This window comes from Diuraphis noxia, unplaced genomic scaffold (genome assembly GCF_037042655.1).
Source record: "Diuraphis noxia isolate RWA-SAM2 unplaced genomic scaffold, SU_Dnox_SAM2 contig0004, whole genome shotgun sequence".
Taxonomy (NCBI): Eukaryota; Metazoa; Arthropoda; class Insecta; order Hemiptera; family Aphididae; genus Diuraphis; species Diuraphis noxia.
Genome location: NW_028301714.1, coordinates 31,555,011 through 31,571,084, shown reverse-complemented (window position 1 = coordinate 31,571,084; position 16,074 = coordinate 31,555,011). Strand labels below are relative to the sequence as shown.

The following is a 16,074-nucleotide window of genomic DNA, read 5'->3' as shown; positions in this document are numbered from 1 at the left end:
ATTAGAGATCATCTGATCATATGTTTGAATTTAAGCAGTAGTTATCAGTTGTATTCAATAATAATCTTATCTCGATGTTTGTATGATACCACTGATACCATATTGATACTGATCGTACAGTGACGCTCTGTCTGTACACCACGCCCGATAGTTTTTCACCGGCGATCGGTACCGTCTGTTTTTAATTTAAAATGGCGTCTAAGTGATTAATATTATTATTATTTTTATTATTATTTTTTTTCACACTAGATTTGGTATAGGTTCTAACTTCTAGGTAGTCGAAAACCTAAATATTGTAAAGTTCGTATTTCGTTGAGTATTTTCAGTAGTTTAGTACCACGATAATATTGTTATACTTGTGCTCCGACAATATTGCCATCCGTCGTATCCGATTCAACTCTGTCTGCAGTGTTAAATATTTATATATAAATAATAGTAATAATAATGAATAATGTCATCTCAGTGCGCGTCGTCTACTCTGTGCACCGTCGTCCAGTCCAGAACCATGACAGCTCGATTGGGTATGTCATTTAATTATTATTACTGTTTTATTTGTGTTTATCGTAAGGTTCGCCCGATGACCGGAAACGGACGGGCTTGTGCAGGCTACTCGAATGTCAAATTCGTTTCCATAATCTAAATAATTCGATCCCGTTTTGGGAGGGAAATGCCATCACTAATAATTCATTTAGTGGTGGTTCTCGCAATACAACGATCGAAGAATTCATTTTTGAATTGTTTTTACAACTTAACGACGATTTTTATTATAGTCTTAAGTATCGTCATTAGAATTTTCCTGTTAGCTTTTTCAATTGCTTTGATTTCCGTGTTGATAACAACTTACCGGAATTTGATTCCTTCTCAAATCTTTGAATAGTATTGTTGACAGTATCTATATATATTGAAACGCTAAATGTGGGATTAAACTTACGAATTGTTCTCCATTCATGAATCATGATGGAAACCTTTGACACGGTCAATTAAAAGTTGATCGCTGACTCGTACTTAGCATTATTTCAGATTGAACGTCAAATACAAATAATATAATTTTATAGTTAATTTATTAGGAATATTAACTTAACATCAACAACTCAATCTATAGTAAATCTTTGAAAGATGATAGGTATTAGATTATAAGATAATTTATGTATTTAATAGTATTAAATCTGTACAATCAATTTTGATAAGAACATTTTGATTTATTTTAAGAAGATTCCTGGAATATTTATTTACAATACTTTATCGATTTTGTATAGGCTAAACTTTACTTTTACAAATTATGATATTATTTATTTATTTTTATTTTAACTAGGTATTCTTAAGTTTAAAGTAAGATAATAAATTATAGTTTACATATACAAATTAAAACCTATTTCTAAGTCTCCTTAAGAAAGCATAATATGATGGAAGTAGAGAGTCAACTAAAATAGTTGATTAACACAATTTTAAAATTTTAATTTCATTTTTAATAGTTAACTATTAATAATAACAATAGGTTATAATGATTCTTATCAAATTGTTGTATAATAATATATCTATTCATTTTTTATCATTAATTTAAATTTAACTTAATAATTTATAATCAATCAATTAAATATTTTTACATTATTACCTAGTTGATTAATTGAATAATTGTATTTCTTTTTTTATACTATCATTTTTCAACACAATTGTTTTTGGTTAGATCAACCTTAAGTTGCCATCCCTTACTTGTATTATGAGAGATCCATAATGTTTTTTATTCATTTACATTTTGATAACGAATAATTTATTGTATAAGTGTATGTGTATACTAAGTTTGTTATTAAAATGTTTAAACTCAAAAATAATTTCTAATAGTGACTTGATGTTAATATTTTTTAAACATATTTCTTTTAAGGCTACCTGTTACAGACTTACAGAGCAAAACTAAATGCTTGATTGATAAAATGAATAATATTAAAAATCTACATAAGTACCTGTTTTCCTTCACACTTAACCACTGTTGCTAAGTACCTATATTATTATTTTAATGTGTGATATTCATTTAAAATATTCATGAATTATTACATCTAAGTATTGGGCTGAAATTATTCTGGAAACAAATATATAAAAACAACTTTCATTAGTGCATATTTTATATTATTTTTTATAACACAAAAGTCATTACAACCATTTATTTACCATTAGCTGATCTAAGTTAACTTTGATTTCAACCTCAGTCAAACTATCATATTCAAAAAATTATATAACTACAAAAGCTACCTAATACATGAATATCTAAAACTAAACTCAATAAATAATGTATATTAATTTTAAAAAAATTAGATCTAATTAATATGACCTATCTCATAATAAAACAATATTTTATCTTCCAGGTCAGATTAAGTTATATACCTATCAAATTAAAGAAGAGTTTTCAGAATTATTATCTTATTATAATACATTTTGACCTAATTTCTGTACTATGTCATATTTTAGTTTAAAGCTAGCAACCAACAAGCTGAGAAATAAAAGACAAAAATGTTGCAATTAATAATATATTTAAACTTTTGAAATAATCTGAAATGAAATGATAAAAATATTGAATGGGATTAATCGAAGGATCTGTATGAAAAATAATCTATCTATATAGTACCTATTTGTGAATTTGCTAAATAGTAACAATTAAAACTTGGTGTATAATTTATCCTTATAATTTTTTTTTATAATCAGTTTAAGAAATATAAAAGTTTGACCTTACTTAAATTACCCTTTTAATTTATAATCTTTTTGTAAGTTACTATTATGTAATTTATATTTATTATGAATGATTTTTAATTATATACTTATATTTTTCTTTTAGGTAAGATTCTAAACTTAAAGAGTTATAACCTACACTAAGTATTTTAAAATTGTCTTTTATATTAATAGCATAAAACTGTTTATTATAAAATTAAATAGTACTTAATAGCACCATAAAAAATGTATGTAAAGTATGCCATGTTGACTCATTATTGCTTTGTTTTCACTTAAAAACAATTATTTTCAAATTTAGTGTAAGTTAAAAGCAATACCATATTATTGTTCAATTAACAGATTTTTTAATAATATAGGTGTTATAATTATAGTTTTTGCTTATATTTCCTGTTTTTTCTTGTTTGTTTTGTGATTGTCGTTTTAAAAACGTACATTTTTTGATTAAATCTACTTACCTATCAATCTTCTAAGAAACATTTTTTAATGAATCAATAGTTTCAGATTTATATAATTATATCCTTTTAAAGCAAATTTAATTAATTTTTTTAATATGTACATTATGCACAATTATGATATATTTGGGTTTTAAATTTGTCATTTAAATATTTTTTTTTTTAAATTCTTTATACATACAATCTGTATTTAGTGGTTAATAGTTATACAATAAGTAAATTGGAGATGAATTTATTTGATTATTTGGATAAATGTCCCTTTTTTAAAGTGATGAGTCAACTATTGATTTAAATTTAATCTTATTCACTAATATTGATCTAATTTATTTGATACCTGTAGGGTACAGTAATATTCTGAATATACTCTTAACTAAGCAGCTTAGTTAAGAAGATATATTCAATTTATTTTTAGAAACACTTAAATTAAATACTTGAACTGTAATTCAATAAGTTAGATAATAGTTAAATTAAAATTACATAAATCATTAGTTGTATCAATCTACATTTATGACAGGCACCCCAAACACATTCATGCACATTTAATAAAGATACCTATATCTAAATAACCTTAATATTATTATTTTAATTAGGTATAGATACAACAGTCCTTATATATTAAAATATATTACCTAACTTCATTTTTTATTTTATTGTCAGGTGCAGTTTTTTAATTTAATAGATTTAATCTATATGTAATAGAAGAAAAACTACTTAAAATGATTAAGAAGTGAGTACCATAAAGAACCCGAATGAACAATGGGTTCGACACAAGGGGAGATTAGAGTTGGGCCATCTCATCAGGTAACTTATAACTTACATCTTTATTTATGATATTTTATAAATAGTAAAATTATATTATAACACCATAGGCTAGATTACCAGATTTTCGAACAGCTGTTAACAATTTGAATGGAATAGTTGGAGAGGATAGAGAAGAAGCTCGTTGGGTATCAGGCACAGTGAGAGATCGTGATTTATTAGTTTATTTACGCGCAGCTCGTTCCATGGCTGCATATGCTGGTATGTGTGATGGGGGATCAGCGGATGAAGGTTGTATTGCCGCATCACGCGATGATACAACAATCAATGCTTTTCATATTGTAAGTAAATAGAAAACTATACAAAATATTGTTCAAAATTATATTCTTCAAACTAAATAAAATTATAGAGTAAATAAAACATTTATTTTTTTTATATTGCAATAATTTTTAGCTACATGATTCTGGTTATGATCCAGGAAAAGCATTACAGGCTCTAGTTAAGTGTCCAATGCCTAAAGGAATTGATAAAAAGTGGTCCGAAGAGGAAACGGTAGTACAAATTGTTTATTATCATATAAAATATGTTTTAATTCCCTTTGTTAATGTTTTAGAAAAAATTTGTAAAAGGATTGAGGCAATATGGGAAAAATTTCCATAGAATCAGAAAAGATTTACTACCCCACAAAGATACTGTAATTATTAAAATAAGGGGTTTCTAAAATAACTCTAACATATCTTAATTTTATTTTAGCCGGAATTAGTGGAGTATTATTATTTATGGAAAAAAACGCCAGGTGCAAACAATAATAGGCCACACAGAAGAAGACGACAAGGATCATTAAGAAGAATCAGAACTACTAGAGCTACTAGACCATCAAGTGCTCAAAAGGATGAATCTAGTAATTTATTATTATTAGTCTTAAACAAATTATAATTAATTAATAATAATAGATCCTATCAAAGACATGTAATATATGTATATTAATTTTTTTGGTTAAATAACAAATTAACAATCTAAGGAATTAGTATTATTATTTATGTTTTTAAAGTTAAATATTCTTTTTTTACTAATTAAATAATTCAATTTTTCTAGGTACAGGTTCTCGACCTTCTCCTATTTCAAAAGAACCTGGTTAGTAACTATAACCTTTGAGTATTTGAAAACATTTAAGTTAATTGTTCAATTGGACTTTTTTATATAGGTGATGGAAGTTCTGGTGTAAGTGAAGATGATGGTGGTAATACTGAAGATGATTCTGACTCTAGGGATAATACTACATTATTTCGATGCCATCATTGTTTTGCCACAAGTAAATTTAAATAAAAAAATTATAAATCTTCATTTTTTAATTTTTTGTTTGTGAATGTTGTAGGTACTAGAGATTGGCAAAATGCAGCTATTGGGCCAAAACAAGGAAATTTATTGTGTTTTGAATGTCGAAGTTATAATAAAAAATATGGTGAATTACCACCTACACCTCAATCACCCGCTGAGTGTCCTAGCCCAACTACTTCTGATGTTACTGTTACTGCTGAATCACCTAGTAGAATGCGTACTCGCAATAAATCAAAAGAAACGGTATATATTATTGTTTATTGAATAAGTAACTCTAATACATAACTTTAATGAGAAACTTTAATTTTTAGCCTACTAAAAGCATTCAAAGTAGATCAAAACGTAGCAGAGCAAATACACCAGAAATTAGTCAAGATAATGAAAAAAAAGAAATGTCAGTAGCTTCTCCTTCAGCTGATAAATCTAAATCTAAGGTATGCAGAATTTATTTCTCAACATATTTTTAATGAATTGAAAATTTAGGTATTGATTTTATAGTAAACATGTATCAGTGGTATATACCAAAACAAAAAGTTGGTGTTGCTCTAATAATTTTAGTTAGACATGCACTTCATAATATTGTTATACCTACTAATAAAATATAATATTTTTCTTAAATAAATATCCACTCACCCATTATTTTTAGATGTTGCCTGAGAACACATGGATTTATTAATTTGATTATTATATGCTTTTAGGGAAATTTGAATGATACACCAAAAAAACGATCGTTAGATACTGATGGCGAAGAAGAAAGTCCGTTGAAACGTGAATCAAATAATTCTGAAAGCACTAGTTCAGATGGATATTCTGGTAATGATGATGAAACTCAAATTGCCACCGTAGCATTAAGTGAATCTATAAATCAAGAAACAGAAGTATCTGAAATTATGCAAACAGAAACACAACCTGAATCTGAATTTCTCCCTGTTGTTATTCCTAAAGAGGAACCTATTCAAGAACAAAATGCTGAATCTCAATCTGATGATATGATGATGATTTCAGCTGATAATAATAGTAGTGAAAATGTGTCAATTAAAAATGAAAACAATGATGAGCCTATGAATGTTGATGTTCCAGAAGAATCTCAACTGTCTATAAATTCAACTGATGAAGCTGAAAAAGAATCTGTAGAAAAAACATCATCATACTCATTGCAGAATTCTCAGTTTGCCACTGAAAATGTAACACCTTCAGATACTGATGTTGAAGTCAAAGAAGAATTAACAACTACAACAACAACTACTTCAGAAGAGATTTCTCAGGCTCGAGTTGAACAGCCTATTCAAGAAGAATGTATGACTTCGCCAATTGCTTTAACTTCATATTCACCTAGACGTTCAGAAGCAATACAACCACCCACATCCAACCCATCTCAAATACTTGTGCCTAATTTTCAAAACACATTTAATGATCAAGAGAGAATTGGAGATAAATCAACTTTAAATGTGCCTTCTGTTCCTACACCTGTGACACAATCTTTTACCACTCCATTTTATCCATATAACAACAATCAAATTTCGGATAAAATACATATTCCCGTATATGAAACACAATTAGAACCTCAAAATTTAAAAATAAAACAAGAAATATCAGATCCATTACAGTCATTAAAAGAAGTCAAAGTTCCAGGTTACAATGGTCCTGGTGCAGTTTCACAACCATTACAAGCAACTAGCTCTGCAATCACAGTTAATACAGATTTAGCCAATATGTCAGTTGAAACTATTAAAAAGGAACCAGAATTAAAATCTCCATTACAAGTCAAAACACATACACAAACCTCATCTGCACCATTATTTGCTCCCCCATCATCTATTCCTCAACCCGTAATGCATCCTTCACAACAAATGTCACAAATAAGTCGAATATCTCCTGCAAGTGGGGTCCCACCCCATCATCCTTTTGCTGCTATGCATCCACACCATCCTTTATTACACCCACATTCATTGTTTGCTGCTGCTGCAGCTGCGCATGCAGTTCTCCATAATCCTTATCATCCTCATGCTCATCCAGCATATGCAGGATATCCACCATATGGGTTCCCATATGCGCCTTATCCTATTCCACCACCAAGTAAGCGTGGTCCTGAAGAAACAACGACTATGACAGCTCATCATCATCATTCAGTCAGTACCAGCAGCCGTTTAGATGAAGAAATTACTCATCATTCCAGCTCAACGTCAGTTCAACACCTTTCAAGTTCTACGGATAAACATACTTTATCCCATTCAACCACTTCATCTTCTCAGTTGGTACAACATAAGTTAAAAAGAGGAAACAGTCCTCAATCAGGTTCAAGTCATATATCTGCAACTTTATCGCACACTACATCTTCGTCATTATCTACTCATGGTGGTGCTGGGAATACAGGAAATGGTAGTCATACACATCATCATCAGCATACTCATCACCATCAACATGCGTCATCATCTGTACATGGTAAATTATTATAAATCATTATTTTTTCCGCTATTTTTCTATATTTAAAAACATGATATTTAGGATCAAGTCGAAATTTACCTCCTCAACCAAGTGCTATTAAAGGAATGCCACATCACACACCATTATCTTTGGAAGCTCTAAGAGCTCATACAGCAATACATGGTAAGAACTCAAATTAAATTTATACAGTTGTATATTTCTATTTATGGATAATTAATAAAACTTAAGATATTGATCAATTTAATTTAAATTTCAAATTCAACAATTTATACAATTATTATTAAAAACGTTTTAATGAAACTTCAAAGTAATAGAAACTGAGAGTTGTAAATAGTTGAATAGTATCATAGAGCTGATGAGTGCTGAGCTATTACATTAAAAGTTACTTAACTAGAGGATAGAATTAAATAACTTGTGTTGAAGATTTATTTTTTATAAAGTAAAATGCTATTGTAGTAACATGTTAGTTACTTAAAACATTTCCTCAATTTCAATAGTATAATTTACATAAATTCGTAATCATTGCATAAGATAATAAATAGTACAGACCAAATTATAAAAGTGAATACCAGAGTTAAAGAAAAAACAGCTGGTAAGTCATGGTTGTCGCTCTGCTGTACAATAGGTTACAAGTGGGTTACTGTAATGGATGGGTTTAAATTTGAATCCAATGATATTATATCATTGTATACGAAAAACGATTCTGATCAGAGACAGTTTATCTGTCTAGGATATATAATAGATTATTAAAAAATTTCAAATCTTAGATTTAAAAAGAAAAACTTTTATGAATTTCTATCTAAGATAATTTTAACATTGCCGTAATTTTTACGTATTTAGTCAAAATTTGAACTTTAAATGCTTATAAAAAAAAATCGTGCCTATGTATTTTTAATATATTTCAACTGCTATTGTCACAATGTATTAGAAGCCTTGTATTAAATTTTCAAGCTTTTCTACCCAACAAATATTTATAGAAAAAAAAACTAAAAAAGTTGAAAAAATTAAAATGTCAGTAAACAGCTCAAAATATTTTGAAAATTGTATGAAATACGAGTATAGAAAATGCCTATATAAACATTTAGTGATAATTTCAAGTATCTGCGGTCATTTGTTTTAGAGTTACACCAAAATAAGAAAATCGCTAAATGTGAAATCCAGTGAAATCTAATGTTGTAAAAATTTAAATTTCAAACGCTCATAAAAATTTAATTTGAATTTCTGATAGACATTTTTTTTCGTGATAAAGATTGACAATCTTTTATTAAATTTTCAAGTCTTAGATTTAAAAAGAAAATTTTTTATGAATTTCTAGCTTAAAATAATTTACGAAATGTCGTGATTTTTACGTATGTTTTCAAAATTCAAACTTTGAATGCTTATAAAAAAAAATTTTGACTATGAATTTTTTTTATTTTTCAATTGCTATTGTAACAATATGATAGAAACCTTGTATTAAATTTTAAAGCTTACCTTCCCAAAAAATAAATTTTAATCGATATTAATTTAAAAAAAACTAATAATGATCAAAAATTGCATATGACTATAAATAGTTCAACTTAAGTCGAAAATTTTTGAAAATTGCATTGTGGATAGAATATAGTTATATAAACATTCGGTGAAAATTTTATGTATCTATGATCATTCGTTTTAAAGTTACACCAAAAACCAAAATCGATTTTGTCGAAAACTGGTTGTGCGTAAAATTTCCAGTTTTTTCCTTAATTTTTAGTTTGTTTATCCCGATTATTTAGAAAAAAATTTGTAATTTGATCCCCCAAAGTACCAACTAGATTCATTTTCTGATCAAACGAGGTACTGAAGTCAAAAATCGAAGCACTTTTACTGCCCCAAAACGTGATGACAGACACAAAAAAAAACACACACACACATGATAAAATCAATACATTCCTCGCTCCGCTCATAATCTAAAACAACTAAAACAGTTCTAGTATATTTAAATTTTATTCCAAAATAATGTTATATTGTATTGTAAAAATATAGTATAAATTAGAGATTAGCATGAAATCTGAATATCTGGATGTCCAAATCCATATTTGAATCAAATGCTTATCGGGATTTCCCGAATTATCCGGATTTATGGATTTGCTTTTTATGTGACTAGGTTTATCATTATTTTAATGTATGGTAAAATAAATTATTTTGTTTTATTTTAATAAAGATTTAATGATAAATTAATACTTAAGTTTTATGATATCATTGAACAGCAGAATCGAGTTGAATAATCCTTGAAACCTGGATTTGACAAATCCTAATAATTCAGATTTTTGAAATCCCGTTATGCCCACCACTAGTATTTAAATTTAAATACTTTGAAGTTATATCAAAAATTATAATCACACTTGTGTCTTATATATAAATAAAAACACAAGATTATAAAAATAAGAAAACATTATATTTAATTAAGTGGATGGTTTACACATTGTTACTGTTATACAAATGTATAGCATAGGAAATTTTTTTATAATTTGCATTTATTTTAAGAGTCAATTGTTCCATACTACATTTAAAGGTGAGCCTTGCTTGCTTGCATTTGTCTGTTGGTTTTAACAATATTGAAATTTTTATTCAAAATATGAGTAAATTTTAATATTTTATGTATTAATAACTAAGTTTTAAATAAAAATTTTATAAATGAAACAATGTAGTACATTAGTACATATAAACACAGATAAAATTCTTACTTTAAAGTTTGACTTTTATAATTGCATTGCTATAATCATTTTTTAATAAAAGGCAAATTATAAAAAAAAAAAAAGTGATTATAGGTCATTTTTCTTTAATAACTTAAATTTGATTCTACTGAATACAAATCCGTCTGTAGAATGAAGAAAATACATGCATGACATCCTATTTTTAATCCAACCAAACTTAATTTATGTATTTGGACTTCTTTGAGTGTAATTTGTTAAATATTTATATTTAAAAACGTTTAAATTTATTAGCTTTTTGACTGAAAGATATCAAATTATTATTTTTGAAAACAGGATATATGGGAGCAATGGAGTTAGCAACAGGAATGCCACCTGGAATGGAAATGATAAAACCAGATCAAATGATGAGTCAGAGTACTGATGATGGGAATAATGAAGAAGAGAGTTCACCAAGTCCAAATTTACATGTACCTCATGGACCATCTCCTGAACCTAAAATTGAAGATAGTGAATGTCATCGTAGTCAAAGTGCAATGTAAAAAATTATTTACACTTAATAATTTTTCTTTCGACTTGAACTAATTAATATGGAATGTTATAAATTAGATTTTTGAGGCATTGGAACAGAGGTGATTATAATTCTTGTTGCCGTACTGATTTAACATTTAAACCAGTTCCTGAGTCCAAACTCAGTAGAAAGCGTGAAGAACGAACTAGGCGACAAGCTGAGAAGGAACGTGATGAACGAGATAAATCTCATTCAGTAATTATTTTTATATGATTTTTTTTTTAGCTTGAATACAATAAAAATATTTTCAGCGGAAAAATTCAAACAATGACAAACATATGCAAGCTCCTAATGAACAAATAACTAAACCACCTTCACGAAGTAGCATTGAAGCACTTCAATCACCTTATGATAGGGTTAATAGTTATCAACACAGAGGTGCTCCAGCAAACACTCCAATGTATCCAGACACTCCTGCATTACGACAGTTAAGGTAAATATGTTATTATTTGTTCTTAAAAATTAATTGTTTGGTTGTGTAACCATTGTATTAATAATTTAGTGAATACGCAAGACCTCATGCTGGTTTTTCACCAGTGTCATTACAACGTTCAGCACCAGGATTAGGTTTGCCACCACATTGCATTGATCCAATGTTACATTATCAATTTAACATGTATCCACGTGACAGGTAAGTTCATTAAATATTAAATTGACAAGTTCATTTCATTAGTAGATTCATTTATTTAGATTTGAATATGAACAAATGGAACGTGAAAAACGTGAAAGAGAATTAAGAGAACTTCGTGAAAAAGAATTGAATGATAGACTTAAGGATGAATTTTTGAAGTCTGGATCATCTGGTCCACCCAGAATTGATCCTCATTGGATTGAACTTCAACGTCGTTATGGGGGAACACCTGGTATACATCCATTTGGTTTGTATACTTCACCTGGAGCTCCTAGTCAGCCTAGTACCCCCAGTAACATGAACCCCTTAGATAGAGAACGTATGGATAGACTTGGTAAAATTAATGTTAAACTCAAGCGTATTAAAATATTAATTTAATTGTTAATTATTAATTTTTATAGCTGGTGGGCCAAATGGAAATTCAAATCAAAATAATTCAGGTAGTGGTCCGCCTGGCCCATCTGCTGAAGAAGCAAATCGTCTAGCATTAGCAACAGATCCTATGGTCAGATTGCAGTTGGCTGGAATTTCACCTGAATATCATGCACATACACATGCACATTCTCATACTCATCTACATTTACATCCAGGACAGCAAGCAGCTGCTGCTGCTGCGGCAGCTGCAGCTGCTGATAACTCAGCTTCTTCTTCTTCACCTTCAGTATACCCACTTGGTTGTAAGTATCATTTTATTTGTAATAGTATCTTTTAAAGATGTTATGAATCATGAAAGTACTGTTTAATAAATTATTTTTGTTCTGAATCTAACGAGATATCTTTTTTAAAGTTAAATCAAATTGTATTGATTATAACTCATAACCTTAGCTGTTTCAAAAATAATATTAAACATGGTAAAATGAAAACATTATCAAATTAACTCTCTAATATAATTTATATATAATACAGCAGGGCAGGTGAAATAAAATAAAATAAGACTTAAAATTATTTTAACATGATCCTTGTACATATATTAATTAAACATTTAAATGAGTATTTTTATATGAAAACCTAGTCATTAATAAGTAAAATTAATAATAAATATACTGTGTTTTTATATAAATTTTACATAAAAATGTTTGGCAATTAAAATTCTTGATTTTTTCAATATAAAATTTATATTAGGTTTTGAATATTTAAATGTTTCTACTGTGTATTGCACACAGAAGTTTTCTAATATAAGTTAAATTAAAATACATTTTAGCTTCTGGTGGTTATCCTCGTCCAAACCTTTTACCCGGCCGCGATCCTACATTAGGACTTCATCATCCGAGTGATGTCTTAGCCCGACCATTTGCAGATCAAGTAAGACCGTTTCCAGATCAAGTTAGACCATTTCCAGATCAAGTAAGACCATTTAATATTGATTTTTTTAAATATAACTTGACTTTTTTTGGTATCAGAATACTGTGAAAAATTATTTAGACTTGTGTTTGTATGTTATATTGTAGTGTATGATTTTATTTAAAAAAATTTTAACAGGTCGCACATGAACATTTTCAAAGACAAATGATGATGGAACGTGAACGTTTTCCACATCCAGCTTTAATGGCTCATGAAGAATTTATAAGGTATGCCAGAATGTGTTATAGATTGTATAAATTGAATGAATTTCGTCTATACGTTATAAATTGTTGTATAAGTCTAAAATATAATCACAAATATTTATTTCCCTTGAAGTTCAATTAACTGGTTGGGGTTTTTTTTTTATTTACTGCATTCTAAAATTAAAAATTATTGTGCTTACTAAAATAGATTTTAATTAGATGTTAATTAAGTATTGATTTAAGATAAACCATTAATAAATAATCAATTGGATTATTATTATCATACTGCTTAATAGAAGAAATAATTTGAAGTACACACTTGACACTCATTATGAGAAGGTATTATAGTTAAAACTTCAATATTTCAAGTGTTCTTACTGTTATTTTGATGAACATAATTTTTTGTTTTAACTTTTGAATCATTACTCAATTAAAAATGTTTAATGCCATACAATTAGAGCAAACCTAAACTTTATAATTGTATAATAAAGATTTATTTATTTCAATATTAAAGCTAATAACAAATTATCGATTCTGCTGAACACAAATTTTAGATGTACATAATATTATACTGTAAAAAAGAGACAACACTCTTGTATATATGACATCTTCTTAAGATAAATGTTCAAAATCTAGTTTCTTTTAAAAATTATCATCTAATTATATAAAAAAAATTATTTTTGTTTTTTGTTTACTTTTCTCGCATTAACATACATATCATGAAATTACTTAACCCCATCTGTAATTAAGTAAAAACTTAAGGTCCATGTTAAATTCACGTTAGAAATTAAAGTATTATTCTGTTTCCTAAAATAGCATACCCTAAGTGTTGGCCAGTTTTCAGATGAAATGTTACTAAAATTATAAATATTACAGTAAGGCTGAGTTATATACATAGGCGCTCGCAGGGGGTGCAAGCTGGGGCATTGCCCCCCTGGCTTTTTCAAAATATTTGTTTTAATTGAATGTTTTAAGATAAATTACTATATACTATACAATAAATTTAAAGTATAAAATAATAAAATATATAATATTGTATATGAGTATAAAAAAAAAGGTTATTATTTTAAAACACCTAGTAAAATTATAATATTTATCCTCAAATCCTAACATTGCCCCCCCCCCCCCCATAGAAAAATTTCTGCGGGCGCCTATGGTTACTTAATTCTAATATTTTTATTCCATAGTATATTTTAAATTAAAAATTTATAAATTCTTAAAAATACGTTTGTTGTATTTGTTTATATATTTAATTTTTGATCAGACTTTCAAACAGTATCAGTTGTAGTTGGCAATACTTATACTTTGTTATATTTCAGGCAACAACAACAAAGAGAGCGAGAAATGAAAGTTCGTGCTCTTGAAGAAGCTGCACGAGGAAGGCAATAACTTTTTCAATGCTTTAAAGAAAAATATTACTTGATACCAGAAGGGTAATAAATGTAAATTAACTAAATTAACAATATTAATGGTATTTAATAGAATGAATAAATTGTATGTTTAAGTTTTATTTAACATAATAAAGGAAGAAAAATATTATTTTTTTTTTCTATTATTTATATAATGTCATATATATTTTTTTTAAATGTAAATATTCAATTTATGCTTATTATTACACAATTTTATGGCAAATGGTAATTTAATAAAAGTTATAAGTTTAGTAACTATGTAATATGTAATGTTAGTTATTATATAACTAATTATTAAGTGTATGCAATTTCCAGTTCATATTTTTAATGTTATCTTATGAATATTTTAAGTCTATTTATGCAAATAAATTAAAATAAAATAATGCACTTAATTAAATATAATATAAGAAATGCAATACAATTTTAAATTTATGTTTAATTTTTAAAAATTCTTAATGTAGGTAGTTACTTAAATTTTTTAAGGTTAAGGTATATGCTTATATTAAATTGTTTTATTTAAAAAAATTTATTAAGATTTTACTAATAAGTTATCAGTGCTTGATATAAAATAATAAGCATCTAGTTTAAAAAAAAAAAAAAAATAGTAATAAGTGCAAGTATATTTTTGTATTTGCAGCACCCTTATCAAAATCAATCCGTCAAACTAATAGGTATTAGCTTAATCATTGCCCTTTTGAATTAATACTTATAAAATTAAATACCATGCACAAAATGCATTCAACAAAATTAGTTCTTCTAATATTATAGTATTTTAATTAATATCTTTTATATATATATATAAAAAAAAAAAAAACAATGATTAAAAACTTATGATTATTTGGAAATAATAATGTAGACTACAATTAAAACTGTTTAATTGAATTGATTTTTATTAAGATTTTATACCCCTTGTACAATAGAAGAAATATAATGAAATTACTGAACTATTAAAGTACATTTTACTGCTCAACTATACTATTATTATTATTATTAATCAATAACCTTGTTCAATAATAATAATTATCAAATATAATATATCAAATTATCAATCTCATCTATAAACTAAATTTTTTTTTTTGATACAGTTTTCTTGCATGGAAAAATACATTATTAAAAACAATTTAATTGGTTTTTTTTATTTTATTTTTTTTTACAAGTAACTATTAAATAGATGTAAAATAGAAATTTTACCAAAAATATGGTGCTATCTTAAAGTAGCAAAAATAATACTTCTTGTTAACTTGAATTAGTTTAAAAACTAATATTATATATATATTACAGAAGTAATTTGTCTTTAATATAATATAAGATATAATAAATGAAATGTCAAGTTGTAGTGTTTAAATTAAATTTATTGTTTGGAGATAAAATAATCAACCAAATGTTACATAACCTTTTACAGTAACTGATTGTATTTGATTTTGTTTTGTTTTTTAGTGTTCCTTTTTGGTTTATTTTAGTTTGTGCTTTCTATTACTGTGCACATTAAAAAATGTATATATAATAATTTACAGTATATTTTTTTTATTTGAATG

General features: G+C 26.9%; 1 protein-coding gene across 2 annotated transcripts; it reads left to right on the top strand.

Annotated features, from left to right (window-relative positions):
• The first annotated feature begins 227 nt into the window (after positions 1–227).
• On the top strand, positions 228–14,669 carry Gug (arginine-glutamic acid dipeptide repeats grunge). 2 transcript variants are annotated; one of them, XM_089226467.1, is made up of 21 exons: positions 228–521; positions 3,834–3,971; positions 4,040–4,270; positions 4,383–4,481; positions 4,543–4,623; positions 4,683–4,830; positions 5,025–5,063; positions 5,134–5,241; positions 5,305–5,510; positions 5,579–5,701; positions 5,966–7,709; positions 7,773–7,874; positions 10,721–10,922; positions 10,994–11,150; positions 11,207–11,388; positions 11,458–11,586; positions 11,646–11,920; positions 11,988–12,263; positions 12,788–12,930; positions 13,066–13,154; positions 14,450–14,669. In XM_089226467.1, exons 2-21 carry the CDS (start codon positions 3,927–3,929, stop codon positions 14,517–14,519), a joined length of 4,449 nt encoding a protein of 1,482 aa, XP_089082593.1. In that variant the 5' UTR covers positions 228–521; positions 3,834–3,926; the 3' UTR covers positions 14,520–14,669. The 2 variants fall into 2 exon arrangements, with proteins under 2 accessions (XP_089082593.1, XP_015376631.2); XM_015521145.2 differs by having other exon boundaries at positions 3,828–3,971.
• Positions 14,670–16,074: the final 1,405 nt, after the last annotated feature.

What these genes read in the sequence shown, in the direction of transcription:
- Gug (XM_089226467.1), top strand. Translation starts at nt 3,927, where the DNA reads ATGGGTTCGACACAAGGGGAGATTAGAGTTGGGCCATCTCATCAG. An exon ending in TGCTCAAAAGGATGAATCTA is followed by an intron (nt 4,831 to 5,024) that starts GTAATTTATTAT and finishes CAATTTTTCTAG; the next exon opens with GTACAGGTTCTCGACCTTCT. An exon ending in CTGATAAATCTAAATCTAAG is followed by an intron (nt 5,702 to 5,965) that starts GTATGCAGAATT and finishes ATATGCTTTTAG; the next exon opens with GGAAATTTGAATGATACACC.